At 40.7% G+C, this 12,367-nt stretch overlaps 1 protein-coding gene across 5 annotated transcripts in view; it reads left to right on the top strand.

The window, feature by feature from the left end:
* The window catches only part of LOC109260202 (uncharacterized), a 52,877-nt gene extending 42,501 nt beyond the window's left edge, over positions 1 to 10,376 (top strand). Inside the window, exons 10-11 of one of the 5 annotated variants that reach the window (XM_053903762.1) lie at positions 7,150 to 7,262; positions 7,700 to 10,376. In XM_053903762.1, coding sequence (XP_053759737.1) covers positions 7,150 to 7,262; positions 7,700 to 7,711 — 125 coding nt within the window. In that variant the 3' untranslated portion in view covers positions 7,712 to 10,376. Of the gene's footprint in view, positions 1 to 1,084; positions 2,186 to 3,055; positions 3,129 to 7,149; positions 7,680 to 7,699 lie in introns of those variants that run through there. The other 4 variants (XM_053903764.1, XM_019438295.2, XM_053903761.1 and 1 more) reach the window with 4 other exon arrangements.
* Positions 10,377 to 12,367: the final 1,991 nt, after the last annotated feature.

Below are 12,367 nucleotides of genomic sequence, written 5' to 3'. Positions count from 1 at the left end.
CCAGCACACCCAGCATGGCAGAGAATGAGAGTGAAGAAGCTGAAAAGAGGAGGATTAGGGAAAATTCTGCACACTCAACACTTGGGACACAGCCTTTACCATTACTGCAGCCTTCTTTGTCTGCCCTGCTTCCGAGGCCAAAAGCCATGTAGAAGACTGGGGTATTCTTTGAAAACTGGATAGGCCCAGAGAAAGGAAAAACAGGTGCTGACACCTGGCCATGCCCTCATCATTCAAAGAAGCCCAGCAGGTAAGCAAGCCCTGCTCCTACAGAGGAGCTTCCCATAAGCCTTTGGATGCCTCATGCTTCACTGTGAACAGAAATCCAAACATCTCCAGATACTTGAGGCAATAGTTTGATATAGGAAACCAAGCCTGAGAGAAAAAAGGGAACTCTGAAGATAAAGAGACAATACAGAAAATTAAGAAATTAGTTATGACTCCTCCCAGTGAAACAGAAGATAATGCATCTGTGAAACAAGAACAGGATGCTATGAAAAAAGAATAATCAGAAAATAAGAAAAAGTTCTTGGCAAGTATAAATGATAGCCAAAATAAAAATTTTAAAATGAATGTTGAAAGATGAATTCAAACAAGGCTTTAAAAAGTAGAACAAAAATAGGAAGATGAAAAATTAGAATATATTAGAGGGGATCAGTCTGTGAACACCAATATTTAACTCATAGCTCAGAAAGAGTGAACAGAGAAAAGTGGGGAGAGGGCATTATCAAATAATTATCAAATAAATCAAGAACTTTCCCAGAACTAACAGACATAAATCTGTATATTGAAAGAGCCCATTGAGTGCCCTGCACAGTGAATGATAAAAGCTATATCACCATGGCATTTAGAACACTAGGAATAAAGGGAAAAGTCTAACAATTACAGATAAATACTGTATATTCCGTACAAAGAACTGAGAATTAGCATGACCTCAGACTTCTAACCGGAAGCTAGAAACAATGAGGCACTGCCATGAAAACTCTATGAGAACTTTATACATTCCCAACTTCTAACCAAGTATGAGGATAAAGTAGTTTTCAGTACACAAGAACTAGAACTCTTTGCCTCCTCTGTTTCCTAGGAAGCTCCCAGAGAACACATTTGAGCAAAATGAGAATAAACCACAAAGATGAAGAATCCAGAATCCAGAAATCAGGAGAACCAATACAGAAAAGTAGAGAAGAGAGTCCCAGGGGCACCTGACTGGTCCAATTGGTTAAGTGACTCTTGATTTTGGCTCAGGTCATGATCTCACCGTTTGGATCGTGAGATTGAGCCCTCATCGGGCTCCACACTAATGGTGCAGAGCCTGCTTGGGATTCTCTCTCTCTCTCTCTCTCTCTCTCTCTCTTTCCTCTCCCCTACCTCCCTTTCTATCTCTGTGCCCCTCCCCTGAGCTCTCTCTCAAGATAAATAAACTTAAAAGAAAAAAAAAGAGAAAAAGAAAACAGAATCCCAGATGATGGTTGAAGGTCAGAACTAGTCCAAATGGACAGAAAAATAGAAGACTTTGGAAAGGAGGAATACTGTGGTAAAAACTGAATCGAGCTTTGGAAATACTTAAGTATTTTGCAAGAAATACTAATGGGTGTATGAAAAATAAAAGAAATTGGGGGAAATATTTAGAATTGGTACACAGGAAACTGTGCAAATGAAAAATTAACACTATTAACTCAGAAGAAAGTTATATAATTGGGGCACCTGACTGGCTCAGTCGGATCATGTGATTCTTGATCTCATATTGTTCAGGCCCCACATTGGGTGTAAAGATTACCTAAAAATAAAATCTTAAAAGTTTTATGAGTAAGAAAAATACTGTGAACAAAATATATATGACCATACCAGTCAATACAACAAGTGTTGATTTAACTAAAAATTTTGAAATAGAACTGTTGAGAGGTTTGGTGAGAAGATGGGATAACAGTCAATACATAAAACGTTTAATGGAAATATCATATAATATAAAAAGCACTTTCTTTGGAGTAAGGCAGCAAATCTCATGAAGAACAGCTGAATGAATGAGTATCAAGGAGGGCACTTGTGATGAACACTGGGTGTTATGTGTAAGTGATAAATCACCAGATTCTGCTCTTGAAATCAATATTACTCTATATGTTAACTAACTAGAATTTAAGTAAAAACGTGAAACCAAAAAAAATAATAATACAAAAGAAAAAAACAACAGCTGAATGAGTTAAAAGTGGTTTTCTTTGGAGAAGAAGCCTGAGGGAAGGGAAAGGGTCTATTGTTTTTCAGTATGAACTTTTTAGGCCTGTTTGATTTTTTAGCTATATGTATGCATTACTTTGATTACATTTTTAGAGAATTGAAAAGTGCATAGCTTTTTTAAAAAATATTTTTCAATGTTTATTTTTGAGAGACAGAGAGAGAGAAAGAGAGACTGGGGGAGGGGGAGAGAGAGAGGGAGACACAGAATCCAAAGCAGGCTCCAGGCTCCGAGCTGTCAGCACAGAGCCCAACGTGGGGCTCAAACCCATGAACCGCGAAATCATGACCTGAGCTGAAGTTGGACGCTTACCTGACTGAGCCATCCAGGCACCCCAAGTGCATAGCTTTCTACCATGTGATTCATTGTTATATAATTCCATGTCAATATCTAATACTATCTGAAATCACCTCAGCTTCCACTAAGGAACTGAAGGCCTCACACGCTATAGAGTGTTGCCGTATGGCTAGAGTTTTGTAAAGAAAAGCGAAAAGGATGAGCAAAAGTGTGGTGTTCAGGGAACATGACAGTCTTTTGTGAGTTTGGCTGCCACATGAATCCTCTGAGGCCTTAAGCTGGCCCCGCCTGCCATACTCCTGGCCCCATTTTAAGTGGTTTGCAGCCCCCGGCACTACTCACAGATGACCCATGCATCCCACACTGCTCCCTCAGCTTCACAGTGATCAAGACTTTAGACCTTGTTTTCCTATTGAAGCTCTGTCCTCCTCTACATTTGTGCTTGCCTTTTTTTTTTTAAATAACTCTGAGTTTTGTTTTTCTCCATGACGATGATTTATACCTATTTGCTGTTAAATTCTGCATCAGTGAGAGATGATGTTTGGCTACATGGAACAGAACCAGCTATAGTGGCTTAATCAAGTAGAGGAAGACTGAGCAGGTACAGATGTGCCCCAACATCATTCCTTTCTCTTTCTCCACCATCTGCCTTAGCAGGTGGTTTTTATCCTCATAGTTTTAAGGTGGCTGCTTCACTGAAAGCCTCCCATCTCCATTCCAGACCAGAAGAAGAAGAAAGGGACAAGGAGATAGTGCTGGTACCTGTATGAGGGAATCTCAGAAATCCTTAGCGACTTTTGCTTATTTGCAGTTGTCCAGAAGCATGTCACATGCTCATCCCTAATTTTTAACTGGGAACATTGCTGCCATAAGAAAAATGTGAGCTCTGTTAGAAAATAAGGTCAGAGGCGCCTACGTGGCTCAGTCATTTAAGCGCCTGACTTGGTTTAGGCTCAGGCCATGATCTCACCATTTGTGGGTTCAAGCCCCACATCAGGCTTGCGCTGACAGCACAGAGCCTGCTTGGGATTCTCTCTTCCCCTCTCTCTGCCCCTCCTCTGCTCACATCCTCTCTCCCTCTTTCTCTCTCAAAACAGATAAAGAAAGAAAGAAAGAAAGAAAGAGAAAGAAAGAAAGAAAAGAAAGAAAGAAAGAAAGAAAGAAAGAAAGAAAGAAAGAAAGAAAGAAAATAAAGTCAGAAAAGATATTAGGCAGGGAACTAGAAGTATTTGCCTTAAGCTCTTTTAGATTGCAATAAATAGGTCCACTGGTCCTTTCTACCCTAGACGTGGTCAAAGAGGCCTTTGCAGCCAGTGACCCCTCTGGAGTGGCCCAAGTGAGACACCAAGGTCTATATTAGACATTTGGCATGGTCCCTCATGTCACCTAGCAGACTTATGTCTATATAACCTGCTGCTCTACAAGGAAACATGGAAGACACTGGGCCAAAATCAGACCCAGGAAACATGAAGGGCTACTGCTCAACCTCTCAATCTAGGCACGTTCCTGGGACACTTCTTGCCCTAGATTTTGTTATGGCCCAGCCCCACCCTGAGGTTCCAGAGCAACTTTCCCTGCGACCCCACCTGATTTTTTGTGATGACCTGTATGTAGGATGGAATGACCCCAGCACACCAAGCATCAATAAGCACTGCTCACCAGAGGAAAAGATCCAAATAGGACACTGACTTTGCTTCTCTTCCAGGCACATATGTACGACTCAAGCCCCCAGCGACATGGTTTCTGGCCCTTTCCAAGCCTTGAAATTACAAACTGTATTGTCTTATACCTCCTGGTCCCTTATCCATATTCATCCACCTTGCCCTCCACTACCTTTTACTGTGCCCAGCCTGATTTGTTCTCACACCCTTACAACCATTTTCATGTTTCAACCTCAACTGACCCTCTGGAGGTGACATTCAGTACTATTTTTAAGGTTCATAATTTTCCTCTCAACCATATGTCTTACTTACCTGTCTGCTTCTAGCCTCTTCCTGGTGTATCCTGGCCTCCACAAACTACAGCTTGAGGCACCTGTGATACAAGCAGGACCTGGACATTGGCTAGATGAGAAACAGGAAGGGGGAGAAGGGCAAGTGCCATGGGAAATAAAAGAAAGATGGGCTGACACAGGCTCTCGGAATGGCATACTAAGTATTTGAGTCTTACTATTCTGACCCCAGTTTTGATGTGTGGGCGTAGGTCTTTCCCCTGACCACGAAACAACTGCCAAATGTGAGCGGGGTGTCCTACAATTCAACTCAATTCTGACCCTACGTATCTGGAGATAGCATTAGATTCTACAGGTTAAGGGCTCTGTCACACGAGACTATCCCCTCCCCTCCACCACCACTTTAGACACCAATCACAAGTCCAAGTTGTTACTGTGCTTCTGACTGGCAGGCTGTAAATCTGAGGTTCTCATGACCCCCTCCTTGAGTTTTATTAATTTGCTAGAACAGCTAATAGGACTCAGGAAACCAGTTTATTTACTGGATTACTGGTTTATTACAAGGATATTAAATCAATAGCCAGATGAAGAGATATTTAGAGGGTGAGGTCTCAAACAAAGGAGCTCTGTCCTCATGGAGTTTGGGGCCCAGCATGGTGGCACACAGAAGCATTCTGGTTTCCCAACCTGGAAGCTCTTTGAATCCTGTCCTTTGGGTTTTTATGGAGGTTTCATACATAGGCATGATTGATTAAATCATTGACCACTGGTGATTGATTCAACCTCTAGCCCCTTTCCCCTCCCTGGAAATCAGGGGGTAGGACTGAAGGTTTTAACCCTCTATTTATGGTTGGTTTCCCTTGGCAACCAGCCCCATCCTTAGGTGCTATCCAAAAATCACCTCGTTATCATAAACTCCGGTGTGGTGGAAAGGGGCTTGTTATGAATTATAAGGCACCCATTTCCCCTTTGTGGCTCTAAGGTGTTTTCAGGAACTGAGAACAAGGGACCAAATGTTATATTTTTCAAATCTTCTTTTTTAAATGAATTCCAGTGTGGCTAACATAAGTGTTATATTAGTTTCAGGTGTACCATATAGTGATTGAACAATTCTCTACATTACTCAGTGCTCATCGTGATGTGTATTTTTTAACCCCCGTCACCTATTTCACCCATTCCCCTACATACACCTAAGAGACCAAATGTTATAAGAAGAGATGCTCCCATTGCTCTTATTGCTCAGGAAATTCCAAGGGTTTGGGAGCCAGGAACCACGGACAAAGACCAAATATATATGAGAAATATGGATGACCAAATATATATTTCTTCTAATCACAATATTGCAGGTCTTTATAGGAAAATCAGTGAGAAATCTTGGTCTCAAGTGATACAAGACCAACTCAAACTGATTTAAGTACACACACACACACACACACACACACACACAAATTGTTGACCCATATAACTAAAAGCCCATGGGTGGTTCTAGCTACAGGTCCAGGTGGATTCAGGGGCTCAAATAACACTACCTACCTTCATCTCCTGGAAGTTCTGCTTCTGTGTTGACTATATTCTCAAGCAGGTTCTTCCCACACAGTACAAGTTGGGTAGCACTAGCTAGAAGTTTACATTGTGCCAGTTTAATCTAAGAAAGAGCCTTTCTCCTGATTTCATTGGACCATCATGAGTCACATGCATAGCTGTTAACACATCACTGTGCCAGGGAGAATAAATCCACTAATTGATCAGATTTGGGTTATGTGCCTGTCTAGCCTGAGAGCACAGGGGAGTGGAACCCCAAAGTAAATTCGAGATTCTGTTCCAGAAAGCAGCTAAAATGCAAGCTGGACAAGAAAAACCAAGAGACATCCACTAAAGATGAAGGGCCAGGGGAGCGTGGGTAGGTCAGTCGGTTAAGTGGTGACTCTTGATTTCTGCTCAGGTCATGATCTCGCAGTTCAAGCCCCATATCTTGCTCTGCACTCACAGTGCAGAGCCTGCTTAGGATTCTCTCTCTGTCCCTTCCCTGCTCATGCTCAATCTCTCCCCCTCAAAAAAAAAAAAAAAAAAAAAAAAAAAAAAGATGACGAGCCAATAAAGTATTAGAGGTAATGAAAGACAAGATTAGAATTTCACTTTCAGATGATTAATCTGGAAGTAGAGCCCAGAATGGATTTGGGGCTGGGAAAGTCTGAGGCTAGGAAGACCAGTTAGAAGGCCACTGGAATTATCCAGGTAAACATATGACAGTAGGAATGGAAAAGAAAGGACTAGGGTAAGAAGTTATTACAGAAATAAATTGTTATGGATCACTCACATTAAGAGGGAGGGGTGCCTGGGTGGCTCAGTCCGCTGAGCCTCCAACTGTTGATTTTGGCTCAGATCATGACCTTGTGAGATCAAGCCCCACGTCCAGTATCAGACTCCCCACAGGGTGTGGTGCCTGCTTGGGATTCTCTCTCTCCCTCTCTGTCTGCCTCTCCCCCTCTCAAAATAAATACAGAAACAACTATATAGATATAGATATAGGAAAAAGGTATTAAGTGAAAGGAATTTTGCCCAATTAATAAGAATGTGGGAGAATGCCCCTCTCAGAAGCCCCAGACTTACTCCATTAAATGGAGTTGTGAAATATCTTACGCATTTACTGTTATGTTCTTTCGCCCATCAGGTAAATGTCCAGTCTTAAAAATTACAGTCACTCCTCAAATCTCTTCAGAAACCTTCAGATCTATTTGGAAAAATAGCAAGAAATCTAGTATTACCTGTAAAAAGAAGAAAAAGGTATGCTCTCGGATGTCTGTGTCTGTGAATTTCAGCCACCAGGGGAGTGCTGTATGGATTCCTGGGCACTAAACTGGGGTAGATGCCATCCTCAGCAGATTTTGCACTTGATAAAATCATGAGAATTTTGGTTCTGGGTAACAGTATCCTTGTGATGGATGATGATTGGACAAGGGACAAGTAGTAAGGGAACAACATAGTTCCCTCAAATGTTAGTGCAAATCTTGCCTCCTGTCTTCATCTTTCCCACTTCCCACCCAAATCCTGGTTCCTGTTAGCTTATTGTGGATTTGAAATGGTGAATTTACTCAAATTATTTATGAAGCATGTGGGATCTATTAGGGGGTAATGATTTACATATGTTTGCTCTTTATTGTATGAACTTGAACTTCCTTTTTTTTTTTTTTAATTTGTGATTCTTGTTCATTATTTCACAGGCTAAAAACTGAATGTGGATGCCATATCTTTTTATGGGTGCTATCTATCTTCATAGCCTAGAAAGATATTGCTTGTTCAATAATAATAGTTTTCACTGGAACCGTGCCTCTTTCAAGTTCTAAATTTTGATGACTATTTTATGAAAGTTCAAAGTAGTGTTAATCCTATAATGCTTGTCATTTTTGAAAATGTGGGTTTCACAAGTTGGCCTTAGTAAAAATAGGTAGGATTCTTCTCTGGGGCTTCTTATGTGCATGTGAAATTTATAATTTAAAGGAAGTTGTGATCTTTAAGAAAGAAAGAAAGAAACTACTTCCATAAGTATATCTATAGTTGGGAACAATAGGAATATTTGGAAGTAATAACCACTTTCTGAAAGACAGCGTCTCCCAAAATGGGGATCTTCCCCAAATGAGGAAACTTCTAATCACTTTATCCCCCTGCCCCATGAAGATATCTGCTCCATGGGAAAGGCAAGAGGTACAGTTGACCGATGTATGGATGATAAATTGGATTAGTTGAAAGTCATATGTATGACAATATGGTGCAGGGATGAAAAACATGGACTGGGGAATGAAATGGACTGAAATTTTCTGGAAAACTGCTGCTTTCCAGGTGTGTGACATTAGCCAAGTCAGCCTCGCTGAGCCTCAGTTTTCCCTGATGCAAGATACAGATAAGAATAGCACCTGTCTCATGAGATGACACATGTCAAGCATTTTGGGACAATACTTGTTTCATAGTGCATGCTCAAATATAAATATTAGTGGCTACTATTATTGTTGATGTTAGAATTGAATGTTTCCAGTTATTTCACTTGGAACAGCTACACAAGAAAAAAGGAAAAGAAAGAAAAAAAAAAAGACTTAAGACCTCTTCATTTTTGAAGTTAAAAAAGAAAATCACAACAACCAAGACTGTTGGGGTGCCTGACTAGCTCAATTGGGAAGGCATGAGACTCTTGATTTCAGGATCATGAGTTCAAGCCCCACGTTGGGTGTGGAGCCTGTTTAAAATTAAATTAAATTAAATAGGGGCACCTGGGCGGCTCAGTCAATTAGCTGTCTGACTCTTGATCTCAGCTCAGGTCTTGATCTCAGAGTTGTGAGTTCAGGCTCTGTGTTGGGCACTCTGTGTTGGGCACTGTGTTGGGCACTGGGCTCTGTGTGAAGCCTACTTAAAAAAATTAATTAATTAACTAATTAATTAAAGTTATTTTTTAAAAGGCAAGACTGTCATTCATATTATATACAAATGTAACAAGTTCTGGCAAGTCTGTGGAACCAAACTATCTGTGGAGTTGAGGATGGGTAGAGTAAATTATGTCCACCCTGAAATATCTTAGCATCTAGCTAGGAAGACAAGATTCTCATCCGTTAAAAGTAAACAATAATAGAGTTTAAGAGTTGAAATAACAGATCTTCAGAACTTACACATCCAGTGTGTGAGGCCTCCTGAGAAATTGTTCCTGCTTAAAAAAAAAAAAGACCTTTTTGAAATCTGCCACAGACATCCACTGGGTCGGAGTGTAAAATCTTTGTGCCTCTTTAGAAGTCTTTCGACAACGTCTATCAAAATTAAAAATACATAACTTTTGGCCTAGGCATTCTACTTCTAGAAATTTATTTTACGTATATACTCTCACAGATGAGTTAGAAAATATTTATAATGATGTTCACTGCAGCACTGCTTATTATACATTGGAAACAGCTAAATGTCTCTCAAAGGCTTCTCAGAGAAATCCTCAGAGAAATGGGGCAATACTGTGCAACCATCAAGAATACTGTGCATATGGAAGTGCTTATGTGGAAAGTGTCCTCTCATGCTACACAAAAAGAGCAGGCTAGAGAATAATATGTGTAAAAAAACTCATGAAAAATGTTGTAATATGTAATATGTACCAACAATCCCACTTCTGGGTATATACCCAAAAGAATTGAAAGCAGGGTTATGAAGAGATATTTGTACCCTCATGTTCACAGTGGCGTTATTCACAAGAGTCAAAATGTGCAAGTAACTCAAATGTCTATTGATGGATGAATGGATAAGCAAAATGTGGCCTGTCCACACAATAGAATATTACTAAACATTAAAAAGGAAGGAAATTGGGGCGCCTGGGTGGCTCAGTCCATTAAGCATCCGACTTTGGCTCAGGTTATGATCTCACCGTTCATGACTTTGAGCCCCGAGTCGGGCTCTGTGCTGACAGCCCAGAGCCTGGAGCCTGCTTCAGATTTTGCATCTCACTCTCTCTCTCTGCCCCTCCCCTGCTCGTGCTCTGTCTCTCTCTCTCAAAAATAAATAAACTTAAAAAAATAAATAAATAAAAAGGAAATTCTGATACATGCTACAACATGGATGAAACTTGAAGACACTGTGCTAAATGAAATAAACCAGTCACAAAAAGATAAATACTGTATGATTCCACTTATATGAGATACCTCGGATAATCAAACTCAGAAATCAAGTAAAATGCTGGTTCCTGAGAGAAGAAGGGCAGATAGAAAATTGTTTGATGAATATAGTTTCCATTTTGGAAGATGAAAAAGTTCTGGACTTTGTAAATGTAAATGTAAACTTTGACAATGTAAATGTACCTAATACTATGGAACTCTACACAAAATAGTGATAAACTTCATTGTGTGTATTTTATCACAATTAAAATTTTTTAAATGATTTGTATTATGTATCTGTTTGTACATGTATAGGAATTTCTGGAGAGTCTATTAACAGTACTTGCTTTTTTTCATTGTAGATCATTTTACTATTTTAACATTTTTATCATTTATGAGTGGTCAATTTAAATTTCTTTCATTTTTTTAATGTCTATTTGAGAGAGAGAGAGAGAGACAGAGCATGAGCATGCACACGTGCAAGCAGGGGAGGGGCAGAGAGAGAGGGAGAGAGAGAATCCCATGGGGGCTCTGCACTGACGGTGTGGAGCCTGCTTGGGATTCTCTCTCTCTCTCTCTCTCTCTCTCTCTCTCTCTGCCCTGCTTGTGCACTCTCTCTCTCAAAATACATAAATAAACTTTTTAAGAACAAACACTTAAATTGTTTGATAAACATCAGTAATAGCCTTTTTTGGTTGCTATGTGACCTGGTGACAAAAGAGTACAGTAAGTGCTGTGATTTCCCAGAAATATTATAGGAATATATGTTGGCAAAGAGCAGTGAGTGAAGACACAAAGATGAGTACATTTTTCCTCAGTACAGAGAGCAATCCAGCTGGAGCAGGTAGGGGAAGTTCTGTCCGGTTGAAGAGATGTTAAAGTGTAGGGAAAAGAGAGTGTCCTTGAGTTTTCAGCATTTCAACTGCATGTCTCTCCTTTTTCTTTCAAACCGCCCCGTTCCCAACAGCAGAGTGCATTTTATCCTTGTCTAGTACCGGCCTTCCTCCTTTGTTAGATGTTTGCATTTAGAGCCGTCTCTAGTCTGATGTGTGGTCGTTTAACATGAACAGAACATGTGTTTTGTATGGTTCATCTGGGTTTGTTTACAAGCATTTTTATCTGGCTCATAAAGTTAGTGTGGTCAGATTAACATCTGCCACCACTTCTACTGCTCTGTTCTGGCTGACAGCTTGGGAGAGGAGTGCTTTCTTCACTCATTTCCTGGTCTGGAGGGCCTCCCATCTCCCCCCAGTTCAAACTTGACCTCTTCCATGAGGCTTTTCCTGACAGCATCAGTCCTCAGCATTATCTCTGTCCTTCACAGCACTTCAACTCAACAAGCAGCACACATAGCATCTAGCCACTCAACAAGCAGCACACATAGCATCTAGCCACTCAACAAGCAGCACACATAGCATCTAGCCAAATGTGACCCTGTGTCCATATTTCCATTTTTACATATTTATGCATCCTTGTATCCTCTGCCAAACTCCTTGAGTTTGGTTAGCTCCTATCCAGGCACAAGGCCCAGTATCAGGAGACCAAGAGATGTTGAGAGGCCCATTAAGAGGAGATCGGATGTTCTGAATTCCAAACCTTTGGTAACAGGTGTCCACCACTAGGTGGTGGTGGTGATCAGGCATCTCCTTAGGCGTTCACTACCTCAGCGTTCTTATCTTTTAAATGAATATGTTGTCTGCTTTGCTTGAGAAAACGGAAGAACATGACCCCGGGCTAAAAGTAGAAGAACCCACGTTTCATAACTGTCAGCTTCACGTAACAGCAGTGTACTCCTTAAATTACTTTTCTGGACCTTATTAAAAGGAGGAGGTCAAACTAGATCAGAGGTTTTCGGAGCCTGGATGCCAGGGTTCTTGGCATCCTTCCAGGGGACCAATAGGTCAAAACTATTTGCATAATAGTATTCAGAGCTATTTCTCTCTTTTCACTCAATTAAAATTTATTAAAAAGCAAATATATGCATCTTACATAAAGTCTCTTTAAGGTCCTAATAATTTTTAAGTATAACGGGGTCCTGAGCCCAAAAAGTTTGAGAACCACTAAACCAGGTTTCTCAGAACTTCTGAGGCCAGACGTTTCCTAGATACCAAGAAGAAGGTGGTGTTAAAGGCCTGGTCCCAGCTCTGAAAGAGTTTACGAGTCGCGGGGCGGGGGGGGACGGGGGGGTGGAACGAGACAAATGGTTATATTAACAAGATAATTTGTGAGAGTGGTAAGTTTCACGAAGTCACACAGCAAGGCATCTGATGCCTG

Source organism: Panthera pardus, unplaced genomic scaffold (genome assembly GCF_024362965.1).
Source record: "Panthera pardus isolate Hobbes unplaced genomic scaffold, ASM2436296v1 HiC_scaffold_16, whole genome shotgun sequence".
Classification (NCBI taxonomy): Eukaryota; Metazoa; Chordata; class Mammalia; order Carnivora; family Felidae; genus Panthera; species Panthera pardus.
Note: the sequence above shows the minus strand (reverse complement) of the source record. Positions and strands in the feature narration are given on the sequence as shown.